This window comes from Mastomys coucha, unplaced genomic scaffold (genome assembly GCF_008632895.1).
Source record: "Mastomys coucha isolate ucsf_1 unplaced genomic scaffold, UCSF_Mcou_1 pScaffold5, whole genome shotgun sequence".
Taxonomy (NCBI): Eukaryota; Metazoa; Chordata; class Mammalia; order Rodentia; family Muridae; genus Mastomys; species Mastomys coucha.
Window position 1 is genome coordinate 901,555 of NW_022196911.1, and position 22,666 is coordinate 924,220.

General features: G+C 45.6%; 1 protein-coding gene across 2 annotated transcripts in view; it reads left to right on the forward strand.

Annotated features, from left to right (window-relative positions):
- The window catches only part of Mthfd1l (methylenetetrahydrofolate dehydrogenase (NADP+ dependent) 1 like), a 181,783-nt gene extending 160,355 nt beyond the window's left edge, over positions 1–21,428 (forward strand). The window contains exons 27-28 of one of the 2 annotated variants that reach the window (XM_031351087.1): positions 13,101–13,220; positions 20,963–21,428. In XM_031351087.1, the coding sequence (XP_031206947.1) occupies positions 13,101–13,190 (90 nt within the window). In that variant the 3' untranslated portion in view covers positions 13,191–13,220; positions 20,963–21,428. The remainder of the gene's footprint in view (positions 1–13,100; positions 13,221–20,962) is intronic. The other variant, XM_031351088.1, reaches the window with a different exon arrangement.
- The last annotated feature ends 1,238 nt before the right edge of the window (positions 21,429–22,666 follow it).

Sequence of the window (22,666 nt, forward strand, 5' to 3'; positions counted from 1 at the left end):
TCCTGAGAGAGAGAACAAGACCAGGCTGGCCTTGAACACACAGAGATCTACTTGCCTCTGGCTCTCAAGTGCTGAGATTGAAGGTATGCATCATCACTCCTGGCCCTAAGTATTGGGATTTTTTTTGTTTTTTTGTTTTTTTTTTTTTGTAAGCATATATATTATTTTAAACTACATTTTAAGTACAGACTCTCTTGTGCTCTGTTTTAAGTATTACAAATGTCTTTATCTGAAAAGATTTCTTTCTTGTGTTTATTTTGTTAGTTGGGTGTTGCATAGTGGGGCTTATTAATGTAATTTTGTTCTTGGGATCCTTATCTTAACATCTAATTTCCCAGTATATCATATTTCTTAGAACATTGCTCTCTAATTGGTGGGTAGAATTATAGTTAACTTGAAAAGTTCTGTGAGCCTATAAAGTTTACAATCACATTATTATCTCCTCTGAGGAGAAATAACACTCTTCAGGATACACTGCATGCTGGGAAAGGTGGAGTCACAGGAATAATTGAAATAACTAAAAAGTTGAAAGAAGTTATGAAAAATAATACCTAAGCCACTAGGTGTCCGCTGGAATAGAACCCTAATCCACAGAGAGTAGGAAGCTGGCAAGGGGAGCCCCAGAACGAATGGTCCTAGTGTTATCTAGAAAAGAGTTCCAGGCACGTATGTGAGGAGAAGAGTCCCACAGAACTGAAGCTCAGCTTGTTCCCTTGTTGAAGACACAGAGAGGGCGTCCATCTGGGGAATCAAGACAGCTAGTGTTTGCGTAGAGGGTATCCGAAAGGAGAGCTGCCTTCCAGAGGCACTCAAGACACTCCGATCCACACACGTATGGAGACACTACCTGCTGAAGCCCGGGGAGGGGTCACCCAGAAGGATTCAGGGAATCACGTGTGGCTGCCGTGAAGGCAGGAGGAGGGTAAAGCTGTCAAAATATTCAAAAGTATTATTGCCTTGGTGCTAAGGGTAAAATTAATCCCAGACTAAACATAACTCCAGTTCTCCCTAACAGAGATTAAAAACGAAACCCAAGAGAGTCAGCCTGTGCTGGAGTGACCAAAAGTGACTTAACTGTCTCAGAACAGATATAAGAATATATATCCAGCCGGGCAGTGGTGGTGCACACCTTTGATTCCAGCACTTGGGAGGCACAGGCAGGTGGATTTCTGAGTTCGAGGCCAGCCTGTTCTACAGAGTGAGTTCCAGGACAGCCAGGGCTACACAGAGAAACCCTGCCTCAAAAAAACAAAAAAAAAAAAAAAAAAAAAAAAAAAAGCAAGCAAGAATATATATCCAGGCCAGTGAGGTGGCTCCTCAGGTAAAGTCGCCTACACGCAAGCCTCACAGCCTAAATTTAAGCCTCAGGACTTGGCAGAAGAAGAAGAGAGCCAACCCTCACAGTTTGCCTTATGGCTGCTATACAAATACACAACATATATACATACATACGTACATACATACGTACAGACATACATACATACATACATGGAACAAGTTTTCAATAAACAGATATAAAAACAATGAATACACAACAAAAAATGCCTGGCATCCATTCCAACGAAGCCTAAAAAGAAATAAGAGCATGTCTTATGATGAAGAGTCAAAATTAACCCATTCATTTTACACACGTTAGAGTCAGTAGACCCTAACCCTAAAAATAGCAGTTAAGAGCACTGGCTGCTCTTACAGGGGACCCAGGTTTGATTCCTAGCACCCTTGTGTTGACTCACAACTTTGGGGGCTCTAGCTCCAGGGGATCTGATGCTCTTTTCTGGACAGCCACAGGTTCCAGGCATGTATGCGGCACAGGAATTTACATTGAAGCAAAACACCCATATGTATAAAACTTTTTTTTTTTAAGTTACATGAACATGGACTCTCTCAAAGGATCTTATATTGTACTGTGCAAGAAAAGGGTGGTGGGCAATCACTAACACTAATCAAAAGACACCTGGGGTTATAGAACTCCAGTGGAGAACAGCATGGGAGGCTGGGTGAGATGGCTCAGTGGGTAAGGCGTTGGCCACACAAGTGTGGGAGTCCGAGTTCAAATCCCAAAGGCCCATTTAAACCTGGACACAGTACATGTCTGTAGTCTCCGTGTTTTGACAGTGAGACAGAGAGTAGAAAGAGGAAGACTCTCCAGAAGCTTGTGGGACACCTGCCCTGTCTCACACAGTGGTGAACACCAAAGACAGTATTTGAAATGGGGGTGGGGTGTCTTAGGGTTTTACTGCTGTGAACAGATACCATGACCAAGGCAACTCTTATAAAGACAGCATTTAATTGGGGCTGACTTACAGGTTCAGAGGTTCAGTCCATTCTCATCAGGGTGGGAGCATGGCAGCGTCCAGGCAGGCATGGTGCAGAAGGATCCAAGAGTTCTACATTGAATTATCTTTATCTGAAGGCTGTTCCAGACAGCTAGGATGAGGGTCTTAAAGCCCTCGTCCACAATGACACACAAGGCCACACCTCCTCATGGTGCTACTCCCTGGGCTAAACATATTCAAACCAGGACAGGGGTCATGAAGGAAAATAGACAAGTAGAGTTAGACAGTTTTGAACCCTGCTCAGGAAAAAAACAAAGAGAAAGAGACTAAAATCAATAAAGATGTAGACAGCTTGAATAATATTACAGTTGCACTTGACCTAATTGGCAGTTCTAGAACACTCAGCCCAGCAGCAGCAGAACACAAAACCACTGCAAGTGTACATAGAGCATTTGCCAAGACTGGCTATGGTCTGGGCCACAAGACTGGTCTCAATAGATTTTAAAGGATTCAGATCGCACCAAGTATGTTCAGTAACCACGGTGGAATTGAATGAGAAATCAACACGAAATGACATCTGGGGAGTCTCCAAGTATTTGGAAACTAGACACGCTTCAGCGAGAGCCTGTATTCACCAGTCATCTCTCTTGTAAGGACAGCTATTCTGGAATTAGAGGGCGTGTGAGAGAACTCAGTGCAGTGAGAACCTTTTTGAAGTGATTGTCTTATTGTTGATAGTGCTTTTGTTTGTTTGTTTTTGTTGTTTGAGACAGGGTTTCTCTGTAGACTAGGCTCTGTAGACCAGGCCTGCCAGATGCCCCTACCTCTGGGCTGGGATTGAAGATTTGGGGTATCGCCCTCTTATCCTATTTTTATGGATATGAGTGTCTTGCCTGTACGTATCTCTTGTGTCTGGTGCCTGTGGAGGCTAGAAACGGGTATCAAATCCTCGGGACCTTGAGTTATGCATGGCTATTTGCCACAGTGTCATATTGAGAATCAAACCCTGGGTCCCTGAAAGATCAACAGATACTTTTAATCTCTAAGCCGTCTGTTCCTCCATGACAGAGCGTCTAAGCAACCTGGGGGAGAAAGGGCTTGTTTCAGTTTATACTTCTGTATCACAGTCAGTCATTGAGAGGAGTCAAGGCAAGACCTGAAGCAGAGACCAAGGAGAGGCACTGCTTACTAGCTCCTTCCCTCTGGCTTGCTCAGTTATCTTTCCCATACAGCCCAAGCAAACCTGCCTAGGAATGGTATCTGCCAAAGTGGGTCGGGCCCTCCTATTTTGATAATCAATTAAGAAAATACCTCACAGCTCGGGGCCGGCGGTAGCGCACGCCTTTAATCCCAGCACTTGGGAGGCAGAGGCAGGCAGATTTCTGAGTTCCAGGCCAGCCTGGTCTACAGAGTGAGTTCCAGGACAGCCAGGGCTACACAGAGAAACCCTGTCTCAAAAAACAGAAAAAAAAAATAGAAAATGCCTCACAAATATGGCCACAGACTAATCTGATCTGGACACTTCTTCAGTTGAGGTTTTCTCCTCCTAGGTAACTCTACATTTGTGTCAAGTTGACAAAGAACATTAGCTGCTAAAAGTCCATCCTTTGTTGACTTCACACACAGACACACACACATACAAGGTCACTATTAAGTCATAGCTTTTCCTTTCTTGTTTATCCCCAAGATTGCATTATTACAATATATAACATAGTAACTTTAAATTTTCACAGTATTTTAAAAATTCAAACACTTTAAGAGTTTGATTTATCTTTAAAATATCCAAAGTTTCTCTGAGAGTCCATATAAAATGAAAAAAAAAAAAAACAGTAAATACCTTCTTACTCCAAATGGGGAAAGCCAGGACATAAGAATGCTCAGTTATGCAACTCCAAAATCCAACAATGTAGCTCCAAACTTGGAGCTTAGTGTCTAACGTCTAATGTATGGGACTTACTCAGAATCTTGCAGACTCCAAAGACCCTGGGTAGCTCTACTTCTCTGGTTCTGCTGTCTGTAGCATGAACCATTTGTCTTATAAGTCAGGCTAGCTCCACTGCACACATCTCCTATTCTTGGTGGTCAGTGCATGGTTCAGCATCTCTAATATGTTAGAATCTCCATTGCAACTGAGGCCGTACCTTTACCCATGGCTTCCTGTCCTGCCTTCAGGGACTCTAACCCTGCCACATTGGGCTAAGCTTCAGCTCTTTCAGCTCTGGTTTTTTCCACATTAAAATGTTTACTACTAGTAATAGTTAAGAAAAGCAAATCATAACCACAATGGATTCCTCTATATAGCTTTCTGATGGTCTAAACATTCTTAAATTTTGTTGTGTTGATACAAGGTCTTACTACGTAGTTCTACCTGTTCTGGAACTTGATATTATACTTGGCCGGCTTTGAACTCACATCGATTCACTTGCCACTGCCTCCCGAGTGCTGGGACTAAAGGCATGCACACTATACCTAGAGAGAATGTCTACAATTTAAAAAAATTCATTATACCGAATGCTGGTGAGAATGTAGAAACTGGAAATCCCAGACTCTGCTGATAGGAATTTGTAGTAGTATAAGCCACCTGGGAAACAGTTGGTAGATTCTTTTTTTTTTTTTTAAAGCATGTAGAAAAAGAGTGGGGTGGGACTTGGATGTATTGTTATTGCCTGACCTGTACAAAACCCTAGGTTCAACCTCTAGCATTAAAAACAAAATAAAATCATAAACATATACCTACCATATGACTATACCATTTCATCCTTTTTATTTACGTACAAAAAGAATGAAGTCTAGACCAGTGTAAAGACCTGTACACATGAGTGTTTCACAGCAGCTGTTTGTTTTGTTGTATGTACTAGGATGCAAACCCGAGGTCTTGAGCATGCTAAGCAACTAGTTTACCACTGATCTGCATCTCCAGCCCAGGACCAATTTGTGTATATGTTAGTGAACCTTACCTTTATATTCAAGTGTATGCAACTCATTACATGCGAAGTTTACCCAATAAAACCATTGATGGCGGGACAGTGGTGGCGCATGCCTTTAATCCCAGCACTTGGGAGGTAGAGGCAGGTGGATTTCTGATTTTGGAGCCTGCCTGGTCTACAGAGTGAGTTCCAGGACAGCCAGGGCTACACAGAGAAACCCTGTCTTGAAAAAAAACAAAGAACAAGCAAAGCAGGTAGAGTCGATGGTAGTCATAGCCTGGAACTCTGAACCCAGCCTGGCTGCCTTCTCTGCTTACAGCTTCAGTATTGGCATCTGCTGGCAGCAGGACCTCATCTGTGACCTGGGGTCCTTTTTTATGTTCGTGGGTTATTCAGAGAATCTTCACCCAGTTTTTGCGAGCTGCCAGCCATCCTCGGGTACTAGAGGACACAGGTAGGATTTTTTGCTAATTGGCTTCTTCCAGTTTAGTTCCTGAAAGCCAGCAAGACTTTCTCTTGGCTGTGTTATAAAGGGCGGTGTCCCATTGCATGTGACCTATGCTGTTGGTTAGACAACCAGTCAACCTCCATCAAAGGCTGGGGCCAACTGGGGTCATCATGAGCATGTCCACTACAATCTGGGTCAAGGAAATGGAAACTCGGAGAACAGAAAGTTTCTATTGATTGTGGAACAGGAAGGGCCCGTTATGGGGATTGTTTAAACAACCCTACAGGGTGATGCTGGGGAAGGATGGCGCCAAAGAAAATTCATCTTTTTCTTGAATGCATTAAGAGATGAGTTGGAGGGCTGGAGAGATGGCACAGTGAAACCTGAATTTAGCTCCCAGCACTAAACATTAAAGCCACACATAAGCTTAATCCAAGCACTGAAGAAGCCAGGAACAAGAAGAATTGATCCCTGGCCAGCTAGGCAAGCCAAATTAGCATGCTTGCAGGTGTGGGGAGAGACCCTGTCTTGATAAACAAGGTGAAGAGAGATTGAAGAAGAAACCTGAAGCAGATGTCTGGCCTCTCTGCATTCATATTTATGTGCACAAAACAGTGTTGGGGCGGGAGGTGGGGCTCAGGGGGGATGATGACCTTGGACCTCCCAGAGAACACGTTGATACATAGAAGGCAGATGTATAGGAAGCACCAGAAAGTATTAACCAAGAGACGGACGAGGTACAAGGGGACATGATTGCTATGCAAGATGGCTTTGCTGCACCTATTTGCATATGCTGATCAATTCCGACCTAAGGTAGTTCTGTCGTTAAAGACACAGGCCAGTCATGGGGCATGTGGAGTGCTTGCTCCTCCTCTTCTATGTTAGAAAGTAGTAGATAAAACCTGAATCTGCAAAGAACAGTAAATAGAGGAAGAGGAAGGTGTCTTAGTTAGGGTTTCATTGCTGTGAAGAGACACCATGACTGCAACAACTCTTACGAAAGACAGCATCGAACTGGGGCTGGCTTACAGTTTCAGGGGTTTAGTCCATTATCGTCATGGTGGGAAGCATGGCAGCATGCAGGCAGACATGGTGCTGGAGAAGGAGCTGAGAGTTCTACATCTGGATCAGCAGACATCAGGAAGAGAGAGTAAGCCACCGGGTCTAGCTTGAGCCTCTGTAAACAAATGCAAGCAAATCTCTGAGGTATTATTCGGCTGAGAATCTGAAGAAAGTTAAAGGAGGTGGCGGAACGTATTAGCATTTCCCCTGATAACGTACAAGGGCTGGAGATGGTAGAAACACTGCTGTCATCCCATCCTGGAAAGGCCAAGGCAGGAGGATTGTGAGTTCAAAGCCAGCCTGGGCCAGATAGTAAGATCCTATATCTATTTAAAAAATAGGTACAGAGCAAGTAAATCAGTCCCAGACCCAGACTGGTATCCTGAAAAGAAGGCTTCAAGGCAACGTAGACCTCCTTCATCTTTGGCAGTTAAGACAGGCCATTGATGGTCCCTGATCCAGCAGGGGTTGGCTAGCCAAGCTTCCAGTTGGTAGACATGGTCTGGGGCCTCCCAGCTCTCTTTCTTTCTCTTCGTCTCCACCAGCTCCCCCCGCACCCCGACACACACATATACACACCCTCAGCTCCATGAGCACACAGCATGATTCAATACCATGGACCCTCTCTCCTCCTGTTAAGTCTGTTGACTTAGCAGCAATAGGAGTGGGGACGGGGGAGGGAGAGGGAGATTAAACTGCTCAGGAGATGTGTGTGCTTCCTGGCATATGTAAGGCCCTAAGTTCAGCACAGCAAAAGGGGAAAATAGTAAACTTCCCAGCAGAAACAATGTCCTCACCCTCCCTTCCTGCCTTCCAGCTCCTGCTCTCCCCTCCCCTCCCGTCACAGGATGGTGATTCGGTTACCACAAAGATCTCTGTTACTATTCAAGGGAGGCACTCTTCAGAAACCTGTTATTAAGTCAGTTTGTGTCCCCAGAGCTGGTGTAGAGTCTCAGGGCATGCCACCTGCAGATCAAATGGCTGGTGACTGAGTCCGGTGCCAAATGACAGGAAAGACCCACAAAGGTGGAGAAGAGCAGCCCCACTGGGCCTGCAGTCTCCCTGTCAAGGCAGCAGTTCAGTTTAGGGTCGCGCTTTGTCTGATTCATAATTCCATTCCTGCAGGGCTCTGTCTTGGTCAGGGCTGTCCCCGTTGGCTTAGATATTTTGTATCTTGGCTCTTGAGTTTTACCGTAAGATTTGACTGTGGAAACTTGAAACTATAAAAAGTAAGGAGTTCGGAGCTGTATCGTCTGTTATCATCAGATAACCGGTAACGAAAGAAAAATTTCCGGAAATGTCTCGAAATCAATAAGCCCTATTTGTCCCTGTAAAAGAAATGTGGCCATAGGCCAGGTTTCCTCTACTTCTCCTGTTTCTGTTTCTGATATAAGTAACAGTCTTATTATAGTCATGTGTATGTGCGTGTGTGAGAGAGAGGGAGGAGAGAGATGGTAAGAACCACACATGGTATGGCATGATGTGGACCTCAGAGGTCAACCTGAGGGAGTCATTTCTCCCCAACCTTCATATGATCCTCAGATAAAACTTAAGTCGCCAGGCGTGCACAACAAAGCAGATACTTTTCTACCTGCTGGCCTCTCTCTAGCTGCTCGTTTCTTATTTCAACACAGGTAATAAAATAACAAAGTACTGTGTACCGAATGCCTAACTGGGCCCTGCTCTTACCTTAGCTCGTCTTAACTTCAAAATTATGTCCATAATGTAGGCACTGTCACACTGTCCTTACAAATAACTATTGAAGGCTCCGAGAGTTAACTGCCCAAGGGCCACACACCTGATCTGGTTCCCATAGTTACACACCCCTCAGACTGTTCATTCACTTAGAACCAAAGTACTTGCGGATCATCCTGGCCGTTACCGGGAACATGATAACAACCGTAGTGAAGATCTCCGAGTCCATGTCCGCATCTAGAGAGAGATGGAGGAAAGCCTGTTAGCCTCCACCTACCTCAGGGCTCTGAGGAATTCAGGAATGGTGTTCATGGTGACATGGGGAAAGGTCAGAGGGGTCTCTGTAGCGATCCAGGGGCCCACGTGAAGAGCCACGTGTAACTGACTTACTGCTGTGCACTGGTGATCTCTGTGTATCTCTTGGGGAATGGACAGAATACAGCACATGAGCAATGAAGGAGCAGTTAGCTAGTTAGTGTGTGTGGCCTCGCTTTAGAACTTTGGTGCTAGGTTTTGCTAACCCTCTAGAGTTAGTTGGCAAAGCAGCATTGCAGCCCTAACTATAATTATACTTCCTTCAGCTTCCCAAAAAGGTTGTGTGTAGGGAGTGGGGAGCCAAACTCAGGGCCTCGAGTGTGCTAGCCAGGGAAGCACTCTGCCACTGAACCACATCCCCAGCCCAGAACATTTTAACTGAACGTGTAGGTAACTCTTCAGTGAGGCCACGTAAATCAGAACTGTTTATAGACTTCTAAATGGTTTCAATAATTCATGTTTGATCTAAAATAGTAACAGGGAAGATCCGGGTAGTTACTCTATGCATACCATTTTGGAAATGTTTTATACTTATAAGGTAGTCTCTACTCCCTACTGGGACCTGTTTCTAAAGATGACCTTTGTAAGGGTTATCTAGCCATATTGTAAGCTAACACCATTCTCTTGTTGGGGGAAGGGAGGATGGTATTTTTGAGACAGGGTCTCTCTATGTAGTCCTGTTTGAACTAGAACTTGCTATGTTCTAGTTCTAGACCAGGCTGGCCTCAGATGCACAGAAATCCACCTATCTGCCTCCTGAGTGCTGGGATTAAAGGCATGTACCACCATGCCTGGCTGCTAATACCATTTTTTTAAAGGCTTATTTATTTTTATGAGTACACTGTAGCTATCTTCAGATACTCCAGAAGAGGGCATCGGATCCCCTTACGGATGGTTGTGAGCCAACATGTGGTTGCTGGGAATTGAACTCAGGACCTCTATAAGAGCAGTCAGTGCTCTTAACTGCTGAGCCATCTCTCCAGCCGCTAACACCATTCTTAAACAGCCATTGAATTTGAAAAGGAGCCAAGGCTAACACAATAAAGTAGAACTTTCTTCCCCAGTCTATCTCTGAGCAGGGCTGCCCTCCTGTTTCTCAACAGCTTATCTTTTTCCCTAGTAGATCATGTTTGCCAAGGAGCAAGGCCATTGGACTTATATACAGAATGGGCCCGTGGTGATTATTCCTGTTGCTCTATTTTGAAAGATACCCCCCCACCGCCGCTGTGTTACTAATTTAAATTTATAATCTCCTTGAAAATCAAATTCCAGAATTGGGCGTGTGAAACGGGAGGCTATATCTGGGGGTGCCCATGTGTAATCCCAGCACCCAGAAGATAACTCATGTGGTTTCCCTCAAGTTTGTGAATTGAGCAGAGTGCAGTGTCTGGTGAAGCATTGCCAGGTTCATCTGCTCAGAGGTTCTCTGTGCCCTGGGCAATTGTTAGCCGACACGGGGGTTTCTTTGATGAGTATTTTTTATTATGTATACACCTTGCCTGTATGTATGACTGTGTGCCATGTACCTGCCTGGTGTCTATGGAGGCCAGAAGAGGGCATTAGGTCCCCCTGGAACTGGAGTTATAGACAGCCATGAGTCACCCAGGTCCTCAGACTTATCAGCAAGCACCTTTACCACTAAGCCATCCCACCAGCCCTAGCGTATGTTTCTAAACATTGTTGATAGAAAGTGTGGTTTCTTGTGGTCAGAGATTAGGCGTAGTTAAAATCAGGGTCATGAGGACAAAAAGCTCTTTTTTTTCCCCTCAGACTTTGCACAAGAATCTATTAATGTGGCATGACAAACCCAGAGATTTAATGGCTCCTCGTTTATTTTAAGTGGGACAGAGCCCCACTGACCCCGGGCCTGTAGCCAGAGGTCAATTCCCAGGAGATTTCTCTTCTGTAAGGGTTGTATGGAATTTAGTCTAGGAGCTGCGCCCCATGGCCATTTGTTACTGGTAGAGAACTTGGTACAAGTATCACAGTCTTGGTTAACATAACTCCATATCATTCTTCCTCAGCAGGGAAGCTCTTGCTCTACCAAGCCTGTGGGTTCTTGTCTGCTCTCCCGTATCCCAAATAAGTAGTCTCAATTCTCGGAAGCGATTACAGAGTCCTTGGGAAGGAATGTGGCCATGTTGCCATTCTACACATGTCTCTCCCGCTTAAATAAGCTGAAAGTGGAAGAAAGACACCTCTCACTTCCTGATGCTTAATATCTTGGCTAGTTTTATGTCCCAATATTGTGACAGAATTTAGAATGACAAGAAGGCACGTGTCTACCCTCCTTTCAATAGAGTAACACAGTAGTAGCCAGAGAAACATTGATTCCATGCTAGGAGCCTGCCTCTTAAGAAGGTAAGCTTTAAAATATTGCAGGACCCCAGCCACTGAGTCAGGTGCCACAGTTTACATTTAGTTCATTGTTTGAGATCCAGAATGTCATTGCCCACCTGTGTGTGACAAAGGAGCCTTGTCCCCAGCTATACTCAGAGGTCTTCTCCTTGCCCTGGGTCAGCCTCCACACTCCAAGGCCAGCAGGGCATAGTGGTCAGTGAGAACTTCAGAGGGGCCCATGGGTGCCCCACATGACCAGCATATAAAGGAGATTGACACTAAGGTCAATTGTCACAAGGAAGGTCAACTGTCACAAGGAAGGACCGTGGGTACCATGTAAAACATGGTTCCTAAGCCATGCTGTGCATCTGTGTTGCTGGGGACTTGCTGTGGTCCCAGGCTCCCATCCATCCAGCAGGTCTATCTATGCCTTTGAGTTTCCACTAAGCTCCTGGGCTCCTGCTGCTCCACAGCCCTGGCTGAGTGAGGAGAGTCTGTAAACAGAGACAGGAGTGAGAGAGGCAAGCACGGGGTAAGAACTACATTCCACCTTAGTAGTTCTCAGTAGAGAATTGTGGGATGGGAGGAAGCAGAGCCACTCTACAGGCCGGTGCTAACCCATCACTGCTCCATCTTATAAAGAGAGTGTCTGGGGTCAGGCAAGCTTCCTGCATGACACAGAAGTCAATCTGGCCTCTGAAGAGCCGGAAACGGGGTATCACCTCCACCTGATGGATGGACGGATAAGACTGGAAGATGGGTGACAGTTAGCATAGCAGGAGACCCTGAATCCTCTGAGTCTTGAAGCACAGATCCTGGGAATGGTGTGCTAATATGGTAGCCTGCATGCTCTCTTGATACACCAGGGCCTTCTGCCACAGGGGACAAAACAATGGCACTGAAGGTCTCATTGGTTCAGCAAAGCAGTAAAGAAACAGACTCCGAGCCCTCAGCTGTGTCTACGAGCACTTCCCTTGGTAACTTAATGTCGTCTCACCTTGCTGGTCATGGACCTGTGACCTGAGGACTTGGGAGATAGTCACACGATGACCAGGAGTTCAAGATCGGCCTGGACCACATGAAATTCTATTTGAAAAAAAAAAAACAAAAACAAAAAAACAGGTCTTAGCAACCCATATACAAAAAAAAAAAAATCTATAAAGTCAGATGAAAGCAAGTATCTATGTCAAACAAAATGCGCTGGAAGGTGGCTGAAGCTGGCTGTCACACATGTACATCCATGTCATCCACAGAGTACCACTCCAAGGCAGATATTATGGAAACAAATGTGACATGTCGAGCAAAGTCTGAAGGCCTGTGTGGCACTTACTACCTTAGCAACCTCGACAGTAGAACTTACCCTCTCTAGATCTCACTACCTCCATGTGCCATGGGAATCATACAAATGCCTCTTCGAGGTTGTTAAGAAAGGAAAATGGGAGCCAGGCAGTGGTGGCGCACACCTTTAATCCCAGCACTTGGGAAGCAGAGGCAGGTGGATTTCTGAGTTCGAGGCCAGCCTAAAAACAAACAAACAAGAAAGGAAAATGGGGAACTCCCTTGGTTCTATGCCCAGTGCAAAGCATCATTCCACACAGGAGTTCCTGATGGGAGGTAAAGCCAGGTGCCTGCTAGCTAAAGGGCAAGTTCGCACTGTGCCCAGCCACTAGTACAGTTTGCGGGCTTTTGCTCTGATGAAAATACATGCATGGTGCTTGGTGAGGAGGCAACTCTGGCCCCAGCCAGAGGGGCTGCTCTTGGGTTCTGGATGCAAATTGGACTTACAAGAAAAGCTTTGAAAATCCCTGGTGGCTGCTGTGTGCTTGTGGGGCCACAGGGAATGGTGAACAAGCTACGACATTTGGGGGGAGGTGACATGCTTTCTATCTGTATTTGCAGAGCGTAAAGGCAGGGGGCAAACCGACAGGGCCACCTGTGACCATAACGGAATGTTATATGTGGCTGTCAAGTGGACCGTGCTGTGATTAATCACTTCATGAACTTTACTCATGTGCAGTGTTGTGTTTTCTCTTCCAGATGAGCACAATGCCAGGACTGCCCACCCGACCCTGCTTTTACGATATAGACCTTGACACAGAAACAGAGCAAGTTAAAGGCTTGTTCTAATGGAATGAAACTCTCGCAGGACTGGGCCAGGTGAGCTGCCATGGTTTGGGTCTTGTTGTCAACTCAAATGATGGATGTCTTATGCCATTTTTTTCTCAGGTTTGTTACAAATGCAATCAAATTAGTAAATTGTTTTCTACGTCGTTACATGGTCATACCTAATAGCTGCCTGTGAATTGAGTCCCTTCCCAAGCGCAGATCGAATCCTATAGAAATTAGATCATGAATGTGAGCTTGAGCGGAGCACCTCTGGTTGTAACAAAGGCTGGTGTCTCCCTTCATTTAAGACTGACTTCCTATCTTATTACCCCATGTCTGGGTACAGAGTTACAGCTGTGGTAGGAAATCTTGGGTTCATTTTCCAGGGCTGCCATGGCAAAGGACCATGGACTGGGGGGGTCAGAACAGAGCTGTGTCTTGCTGTCCTGCAGGCTGGAAGGAATGTTACGGCACAGTCACCACCATGTAGTTGTGTCCCTACTGTCTCTCCCTACCATTTCTGCCTCTTTGGTCACTGGCTTTCTCCTGTGTCCCTGGCTTCCTGCATCTTTCTCTTGTTCTTTTTTTAATTTGTATGTGTGTGTGGTGTAACTGCTGGATATTTTCAGAGAGATTTTTGGGTTTTGAGATGAGAACTCACCAAATAACTCAGGCTGGTCTTGAACTCCTGATCCTCCCACCTTACCCTCCCAAGTGCTAGGCTTACAAGTACCCACCACCACACCTGGCATTTTGTCCTCTTCTAAAGACCCTAGATACATCAGATTCAGGTTCTCTAAGACGTTGGGAGGTAGGGGGTGAGACAAGGTTTCTCTGTGTAGACTCGGAACTCACTCTGTAGATCAGGCTGGTCTCAAACTCAAGGGGCCCACCAGTCTCTGCCTCCCTAGTGCTGAGATTAAAGACATGCACCACCACCACCACAGGCTTTAAAGATATCTTGATTATTCTGCCAAAGACCCTGTTTCCAAATGCAGTCAGTCACTACCACAGGTGCCCAGGAATAGTGCTCCTACATACCTTCGGGGGAACATACTTCAGCTCTTGACTGTGGTTGGAGCTCCTCTCCCTCTGGAAAGACTCATACAGACGGACATGGGTCTTCCTAGAGACACAGGATATGAGAAACCTTTCTGGACTCTGGCCCCACATCCCTGAGAGCCAAGGGATGTGGGCCATATTGCTGTCTGTCCCAGGGTGTTGAAGCAATACCTGCTGGCTTCTGCCCTGGCTGTCTATATAAAGAAAATGACTACTAATCTTCCTGCCTGCAACTTCTAGACAGAAGTTGTGACGGTTTGGAGCTCCACTTACATCCCATAGATCAATATGTCTTCACCATATTCCCAGAGTCTAGTCTCCGCCCTCCCCCTTACCCCCCCCCCAGCCTAAGCATTCAGTTCCATTCCTTAGCCGAGAAGCCCCCCTTCTTGGCATCAAACCCTGTTCTGGGCCTTTGGGTGGGTTTCTTTGACCTAAATATGCTTCAACACCTGTGTGTTGGGACCCTAAGTGGGATGTAAAATTTCTTTTCCTTTGGTTGCAGCCAACATTTTATGGGGTTTAGGGAGCTCATGCTTGTGGAAATGAGAGGTCAACCTCTGAGATCCTCCTCAGGACTTATGTAGAGTTTTGCTATTGGTTTTTTAGGTAGGGTCTCCTACTGACCTACAGCTTGCTAAGCTAGCTAGACTGAGGGTCAGGGAAGCCCCAAGGTTCCTCCTGTCTCTACCTCCACAGCCCCTGGGTTACAAACACATACCACTCTATCTAGAAAATTTTGTCTGTAGGTTCTGGGAATTGAACTCAGACCTTCGTGCTTGTAAAGCAAGGACATTATTGAGTCATATCACAAGTCCCCTTGCTGTTTCAAGTTTGGGGAGGTTCCTTGTTTGGTTTTAGGTTTTTTTCCTATAAGATTTTTTTTAATTAAATTAATTTAACAATGATCTGAGCTCTGGGGCAAAAGATAAGTGAGGAGTCACTTAAATGGCCTCATGTTGAACTGAGGTGTGGAGATGCCGTGAGTAAGATATAGGCATGAGTGTTTGTTGCTGAGAAGTGGGACCCGTTATGGCTCTCGACCACAGCCATGTGGCTTATCTTCATCATCCTGGGAAAAGAAAACCCCAAGAAGGACATCAGATGAGTAGTTTAGCAAAGGGACCCATGAGCTTAACCTTTGGCAACAGTGCTATTCTTGGTCTTTTGTTGTGGCTCTTGTCTCCTAGCTAGGCCTTGGGAAAATAACAGTTATTGTTGCTTTTAGACCAAAAGTTGAACCTTCCCCTAATTGCTTTTCGTGTCAAGAATCCTCCAGAACAAGTGTGTGCAGATCTCTCATCTCTAATGAATAGTATTTTCTCCAGACTTGTGGTCAGTTTTCATTTGTTCTCCAAGTAGGTCATATGAGCCCAGTTATACTTTTTTAATTATTGTGGTTAAGGCTGAGGTAATATCAGGGGTGCTGTACCAATACAAACACCTAAATAAATTTCTTGAGACTTGTCACCTGTGTCTTCCCTGGCAAGCATCTTTGGAGGTGGAGGCAAGAGGAGCAAGATTTCAAGGTCACATTATCTTGGCTGTGTAGTGAGTTCTAGGTCACCCTGGGCTACACAAACCCTATCTAAGATAAGTAAGGAGCTGGAGAGGTAGCTCAACAGAGGACCTAAGTTTGGTTCTCAGCACCCATATTAGAGGGGCTCAAAAAACACTTGTAATCTAACTCCAAAAGTCTGCTGCCCTCTTGTGGATGGGATGGATGGATGGAATAGAGTGGGATGGGATGGGATAGGATGGGATGGGATGGGATGGGATGGGATGGGATGGGATGGGATGGGATGGATGGATGGATGGATGGATGGAATAGAATGGAATGTGATGGGAGGGAAGGAAGAATGGATGGATGGATGGATGGATGGATGGATGGATGGAATAGAATGGGATGTGATGGGATGGATGGAATAAAATGGGATGGGATGGGATAGGATGGATGGATGGATGGATAGATGGAATAAAATGGGATGTGATGGGATGTGATGGATGCATGGATGGATGAATGGATGGATGGATAGATGGATGGAATAGAATGGGATGTGATAGGAGGGAAGGAAGGATAGATGGATGGATGGATGGATGGATGGATGGATGGATGGATGGAATAGAATGGGATGTGATAGGAGGGAAGGAAGGATGGATGGATAGATGGATGGATGGATGGAATAGAATGGGATGTGATGGGAGGGATGGAATAAAATGGGATGGGATGGGGTAGGATGGATGGATGGATAGATGGATGGATAGATGGAATAAAATGGGATATGATGGGATGTGATGGATGCATGGATGGATGAATGGATGGATGGATGGATAGATGGATGGAATAGAATGGGATGTGATAGGAGGGAAGGAAGGATGGATGGATAGATGGAATAAAATGGGATGTGATGGGAGGGAAGGAAGGATAGATGGATGGATGGATGGGTGGGTGGATGGATGGATGGATGGAATAGAATGGGATGTGATGGGAAGGAAGGAAGGATGGATGGATGGGTGAATGGATGGCATGGATGGGTAGGATGAATGGATGAACAGACACACAAATAAAGTGGATCTTTTTTTTTTTTTTCCGAGACAGGGTTCTCTGTATAGCCCTGGCTGTCCTGGAACTCACTCTGTAGACCAGGCTGGCCTTGAACTCAGAAATCCGCCTACCTCTGCCTCCCAAATGCTTGGATGAAAGGCGTGCACCACCACCGCCCGACTAATAAAGTGAATCTTAATTACATAATTAAAATGGATCATGGATCTATGGTAATGACCTTCTGGCATGTCAGATACTATACTCAGTAACTTGCACTGCTGGTCCTAGCAGTAAATCATAGAGACTTCAGGAAGATCAGTCTTCCCCACATGGTCACAGAGAGATGATGGCTGAGGGCAGTCTGTATCCCCGCTGCATAGCACTTCTCTCTTAACCACCAGCACGTATTGTTTTGCCACACCGTCAACTAGCGTGGAGAGATCCAGCCAGTGAGGCATTATATTTCAGGACTGTGACAACAGACCCAGAGAGATTAACACACTGCACAGCTAATAGCTACAGCAGCCAAGATCCAACCCAGATTAGCCAGCTTACAGCATGACACAGCCCTTACAACCCATTCCCTACAGGAACTTAAACCCATTCCAAAAGATGGTATCAGCTGCTGAATAAGTTTGGGTTGTTTTCTGGTTTTTTGGTTTTTTTTAAATAACACATGATAAGTATTTGGGTATTCAACTCAAAACTCTTGAGTTCATCAACACTCAGTGTAAAAAGGACTTCAGTGTGGTGGGATGGCCTCTTACCTCATCTCCTATTTGAATAGCATTACTTCTCATTTGTCCAACACTACATGTGAAATGACTAAGCTCCATTCTAGGCTTGCTGGGCAATATAGTTCAAAACCCATCATTTGACCCTGCTGGAACAATTGAAAAGGGATCTGGTGGCTTCAGATAAAAGCTTTTTACAAATAACCACTCCTCTCCTTGGCCCTTGTAAACATATTTTTTGTTTTCCGTGACTCTCTGATGTGGCAGACCAGAACCACTTCTATCAATATCCAGAGAGGGCTGTGGCCGGTGAAGGTGCATAAATAAAAACGTTTCGTCTTGGATGGCACTCCAGCATCAGAAATATACACACTTAGCCTTGTTGTACTTTAGGGGTACAGCAACATGGGGTTGAGCATTCTAAAGCCTCAGTTGCAGCGCAGGGCAGCGCTGTCACCGTCCTTCAAGGAGCACAGTGGGCACCAGCACCTATGCCCCACTTGGGAACAAGGGATGCTAATGACCACCTTTGCCTCCTCCCCTCTCTCGCCCTTCCAGCCTCCCTCACTTCCCCTCCAGGAGACACCATGAGACTGAATGTGAACGTGAGATTCAAGGAGTCCCCAGGACTTGAGTTCAGCCTCCTCCCTTTGTCCCAAGACTTCCCTGTAGCTCTTTTGCTATTGTTAGTGTGAGCTGTGACTCATTCTTTTGGATGTCACTAAATAGAAATCTTTCAAGTGAGGTTTGGCCTCATGAAATCCATCCCATGCACCAGTCCTTTTGCCATAAGGTGTTTGTGTTTCATGAGGAGGGGTGCTATGCTCCCTTCTCTTCTTCTGGGTTCTCCTTCTTTACCTTGATCATGTTTCTGAGCCTCCAAACGGTCCGTACAAGGAAGTCCAGCAACCTACTGAACAACCGGGGCTGCCCTCCCTCCAACCCGCTATGTGATGTTTAGTATACACTGGGATTCACTGTGGTCCCACTGGAGATGCCAGTGTCCTACCAGAAGTCTCTTTCCTAGAGTTCTACCCATAGAAGGAAACCCCATCTCAGCTCACTTCTTCCCTACTGTGCCTTTAGAGAGGAGACTTTCCAAGCTACTTACTGACCAGAAGTTACTCTTGAGTCGGGTGGCCATGTGCATACCTTTCTGTGGACGGACCTGATCAACCCCAACTCCCATATCAAAAGGAAGCCCACAGTAACATCTCAGCCCTATGATTTGGGTTTTGAAATTTATCTTTTTGCTCCACCACTAAAGTAAACACACACTTACTCTTTTCCCGCTTCCAGGCAGGAGTCCAAGGAAATAGCAGCCCTTGCTACTTAATCCTTTCTGGCATCTGATAACTTTTGTGACCAAGTCTTCCATAGCTAGGTTAGGTACCAACTCTGACCTTCTCAATCCCCCATTAGAGGAACCTCAGGGCCCAATACACTTACTGATACGGGATAGTTCATAAATATTTTGGACTGGGGATGTAGCTCAATAGTAGACCACTCGCCCAGCATAAGCAAGTTCCATCTCCAAGATCACAGGTGCAGCAGCCCTGGCTGTCCTAGAACTCACAGAGATCCTTCTGCATGCTGGGATTAAAGGCATGCACCACCACATCCAGCTAATAATAATTCATTTTTATATTTTCACCTTAGCTGTTGCCCCGTTCTCATTTCCATCTATAATTAGACTTTGCATGGTTTTGCCAACCCATAAGCTTTCCATACACATGGGACCATTGCGGATGATGTGGTGCATGCCTGTAAGCCACATCTTGGGGAGCCTGAGGCAGGAAGGTCACAAGTTCAGGCCTAGGATAACATTGATCCCATGTCTCACAAAAGAACCATGGAAACACAGACTCTTCTATACACAAAACCATAGGGTGAAGGGCCGTGGCTTAGCCAGCCTATCTTCCATTTCATACCTCAGCAACCTCAAAATGGGTATGCCCGGCCCACAGAACCAGCCCCCTCTGCCCAGTAATGCCTTCCCCACCTCAGGATTCACTGGTCACTACAGTGAGGCTGCGGTATCCCTGGGTGAAGAGCCAGGGCCTGCACCAGACAGCCCTCTTAATGTGACATGTTTTCTTTTCATTCATGGTTGTTATACTGGCTGTGTTTCTGTTTTCTGTTTACTTGCCTGACTTGGATTCTGTTGTTGGGGGTTATTTGAAGTTCTGTCCTCCTTTCCATCACTATCTTCTGTCTTTAAACTGCCTGGGCATCTCCCTGTCTCCAGACTGTGCAGTTATCTGTGGGAGGCAAATCTACCCGGTTTCAGCAGAGTGAACTCTTTTGGCCCACAAATAAATCCCTCCGTGTGTAAACTCAGATAAAAGGCTGCATGCTGGCATTTACAGTTTTCCTGGAGTGGGGGCGTGTTTTCTTCTGGGACTTGGTTGTTTTGCTTGGTTATTGTTTTTCAGATACAGTCTGGTCACTTTCTCTTTCTAAAAGATTGCAGAGAGCTGGGCATGTGGAGCATGTCTCCACAGCTTCAGGGGTGGAGGCAGAGGGATTGGCATGACAGCCTAGACTATGTAGCAACGTCAAGGAGAACCTAAGTTAGATGAAACCCTATCAAAAAAAAATATGTAAATGAATACAGTTTTTAAAGTTAGAGAATTCAAGTTCTGCCAAAAGTCACAACATTGTTTGAGAGAAGGCAACAGATCATCCCGAGTCCTGGGTCTATTCACTCCCATTTATCCCAACTGTATTCTTAGAACTCGCTCTCTGTGCTCTCTGTATTAAACAGGAGCAGAAATCCAAGGCAATCAGATTGTTCCTCTAAAATCTATAACAGTCCCTGGATCCTACATAATCCACAGATCCAAAATCTTCAAGTCATAGAAATTGTGGAATGTCTTGGAAAGTGGAGAGGCTGCCTTGAAGGACGGTGGTTGTGGAGCACTGCATCCAAGTCTCGCTGTATATTTATGTGTGGGGGGGGTCTACTTATATGTGCACTTACACACGCATGTGGGCGGGGAATAGAAGACTAACTTTGGGTCTCATTCTTCAGGTGATATATCAGTTTTTTGGGTTTTGGTTTTTGGTTTTGGTTTCTCCATATAGCCCTGGCTGTTCCCGCTGTAGACCAGTCTCTCCTCGAACTCAGAATCGGCCTGCTTCTGTCTCCCAAGTGCTGGGATTAAAGATATGTGCCACCGATATACCAGTTTTTGATATTGGACTAGAGCACACTAAGTAGGCAAGGCTGGCTGGCCAGGGAGCTCCAGCAAACCATGTGCCTCTGCCCTGATTCTCATTGCTTACACAGAAAACAGCTCACTCGAGAATCCCAGCCTTGGCTTGGGAATGGAGGAGTCCTTCCTCCACTCTTAGGTCTCCTTTCAAACCACAACACAAGTCAGAGTTTAACACCAGAGGAAAGGCGACTTGACTCTGAGACTCCCCCCCCACCCCACCCCGTTTTTCAGAGTCTTCAAATAAAAAAAAAGTCTCCTTGCCTTTCTGCTGCAGTTGGAGAAGAAACTGAATTTTGAAATCTGCTTGTTATGCAATGCTGGAGAAATCCTGAGACAGGCCAAAGACCGCTTCCTCATGCAAGATGAATTCTGTTTCCAGCCAAGCGGTGTTCAACAGACCTGCGCCACATCTGGGAGGAGCGAAGTTACTCTCTCGGTTCCGATAGCGTTTACACCATTTCTGCTGCTTATCCTTTAGAAAGTTTATTTTATGAGGACCAGGTGTTTGCAAGAGTGTGAACTAAAAACTAATGCTTCCGTCTATTGAGTTTCCTCTCTCACCTTTTTAACTCTCCCTTCCCACCTGTGTTGGGGATGGGGTGCCAAGCCTCGGCTTGCACAGTCCAGCGCTGTGCTGCCAAACCGTACCCTTTGTTTTTGTCTTTGAAATGAAAATAAACATGTTTCTAGAAAACCACCCTAGCAGTGTCCGGCTAGTAAGGCCACTCCCGGGATGTCACTGTCCTCGTGAAGCGTTGTTGTCATCTGGCACATATGTGGGAGAGATTGCAAGTGCATTGGGAGCTTTATAAATGACGAGAAACTACACGTTTCTCATCACGTTGAGAGAAATATCTAGGCAGCTGAGCCTGTGGAAGGCTGGCTGGTCTGTTGGAGCAAAGTGCACTACCTATCCACAACGACTTTCGGGTCTTGGTGAAGTCGATTTACCTAACCCTAACCCTAACCCTAACTTCTTCCACCATGAGTGAATCTCAATGGCCATTCAACTTTCTGGGCCCATGGGGGTAGAAGAGTGCCTCGTAAAGGTCAGGTGTTTGGCAAATGTTTTTCCTTTGGCCCAAATGGGATGCAAACTAGAGAACATTCTATGCCCTGTTCCTTACTTTTTGACCCTTCCATGTCCCTTGTTCCCCTCGCCTTGCAATAATATAAAATTATGTAAAACTTAAGACAAAACCAAGGATTCAGAAACAAACAATAAGTGATTGTCCTCTAAGCAGTATAAGTAAAATTGTCACCATAAATATCCTAAATATCCCGGGGCACATCCTTCGGGATTCTTCCTGTTTGCCCTTACGATACCCATTCCAGTGACCCTGCTCAGCTCATAATGTGTCTTTATGTACAGTTTTGCTTGTTCCAAATCACTGTTTGAAAACCAAAAGGCCCATTCAGTCAGTGCCTTTTCTGAGTGTAATTTTGCTTAGCGATTCTAAGGTGTCCTTCCTTGTCTCTGCCCTTTCTTGGGGAGTCTACCTCTCCAGATTCAGATTCACACTTACCCTGTCTTCTCAATAGTTACACCCATGTGATGATAAGTTCTCTATAGAATGTACCCAGAAAACAGCAGCTCATGGTGAACGTATGTTTAAGGAGACCCAGTCACAGGCTCCTCCCAGGCCCTACACCCACCCAATATGGCCGACCACCTGCTGTCACGCCTTCCCTGCTATATGGACTGTGTTCCCTTCAACTGTAAGCCAAAGTAAATCGTTTCCTTTTCCTTAGGTTCCTTTGTCAGGAATTTAGTCACAAGGGCAAAAGAGTAAACAATCCAATCTCCTATATAGAAAAACAGTTTGGAGTCAAATTGAAGAGCTAAGCAAAATGGCCATAACTTACCAGTTTCCTAAAAGCAGGTTAGTTAGTGTCCATAGACCTCTGAAACCAACACCAGGCACTGCAGAACGG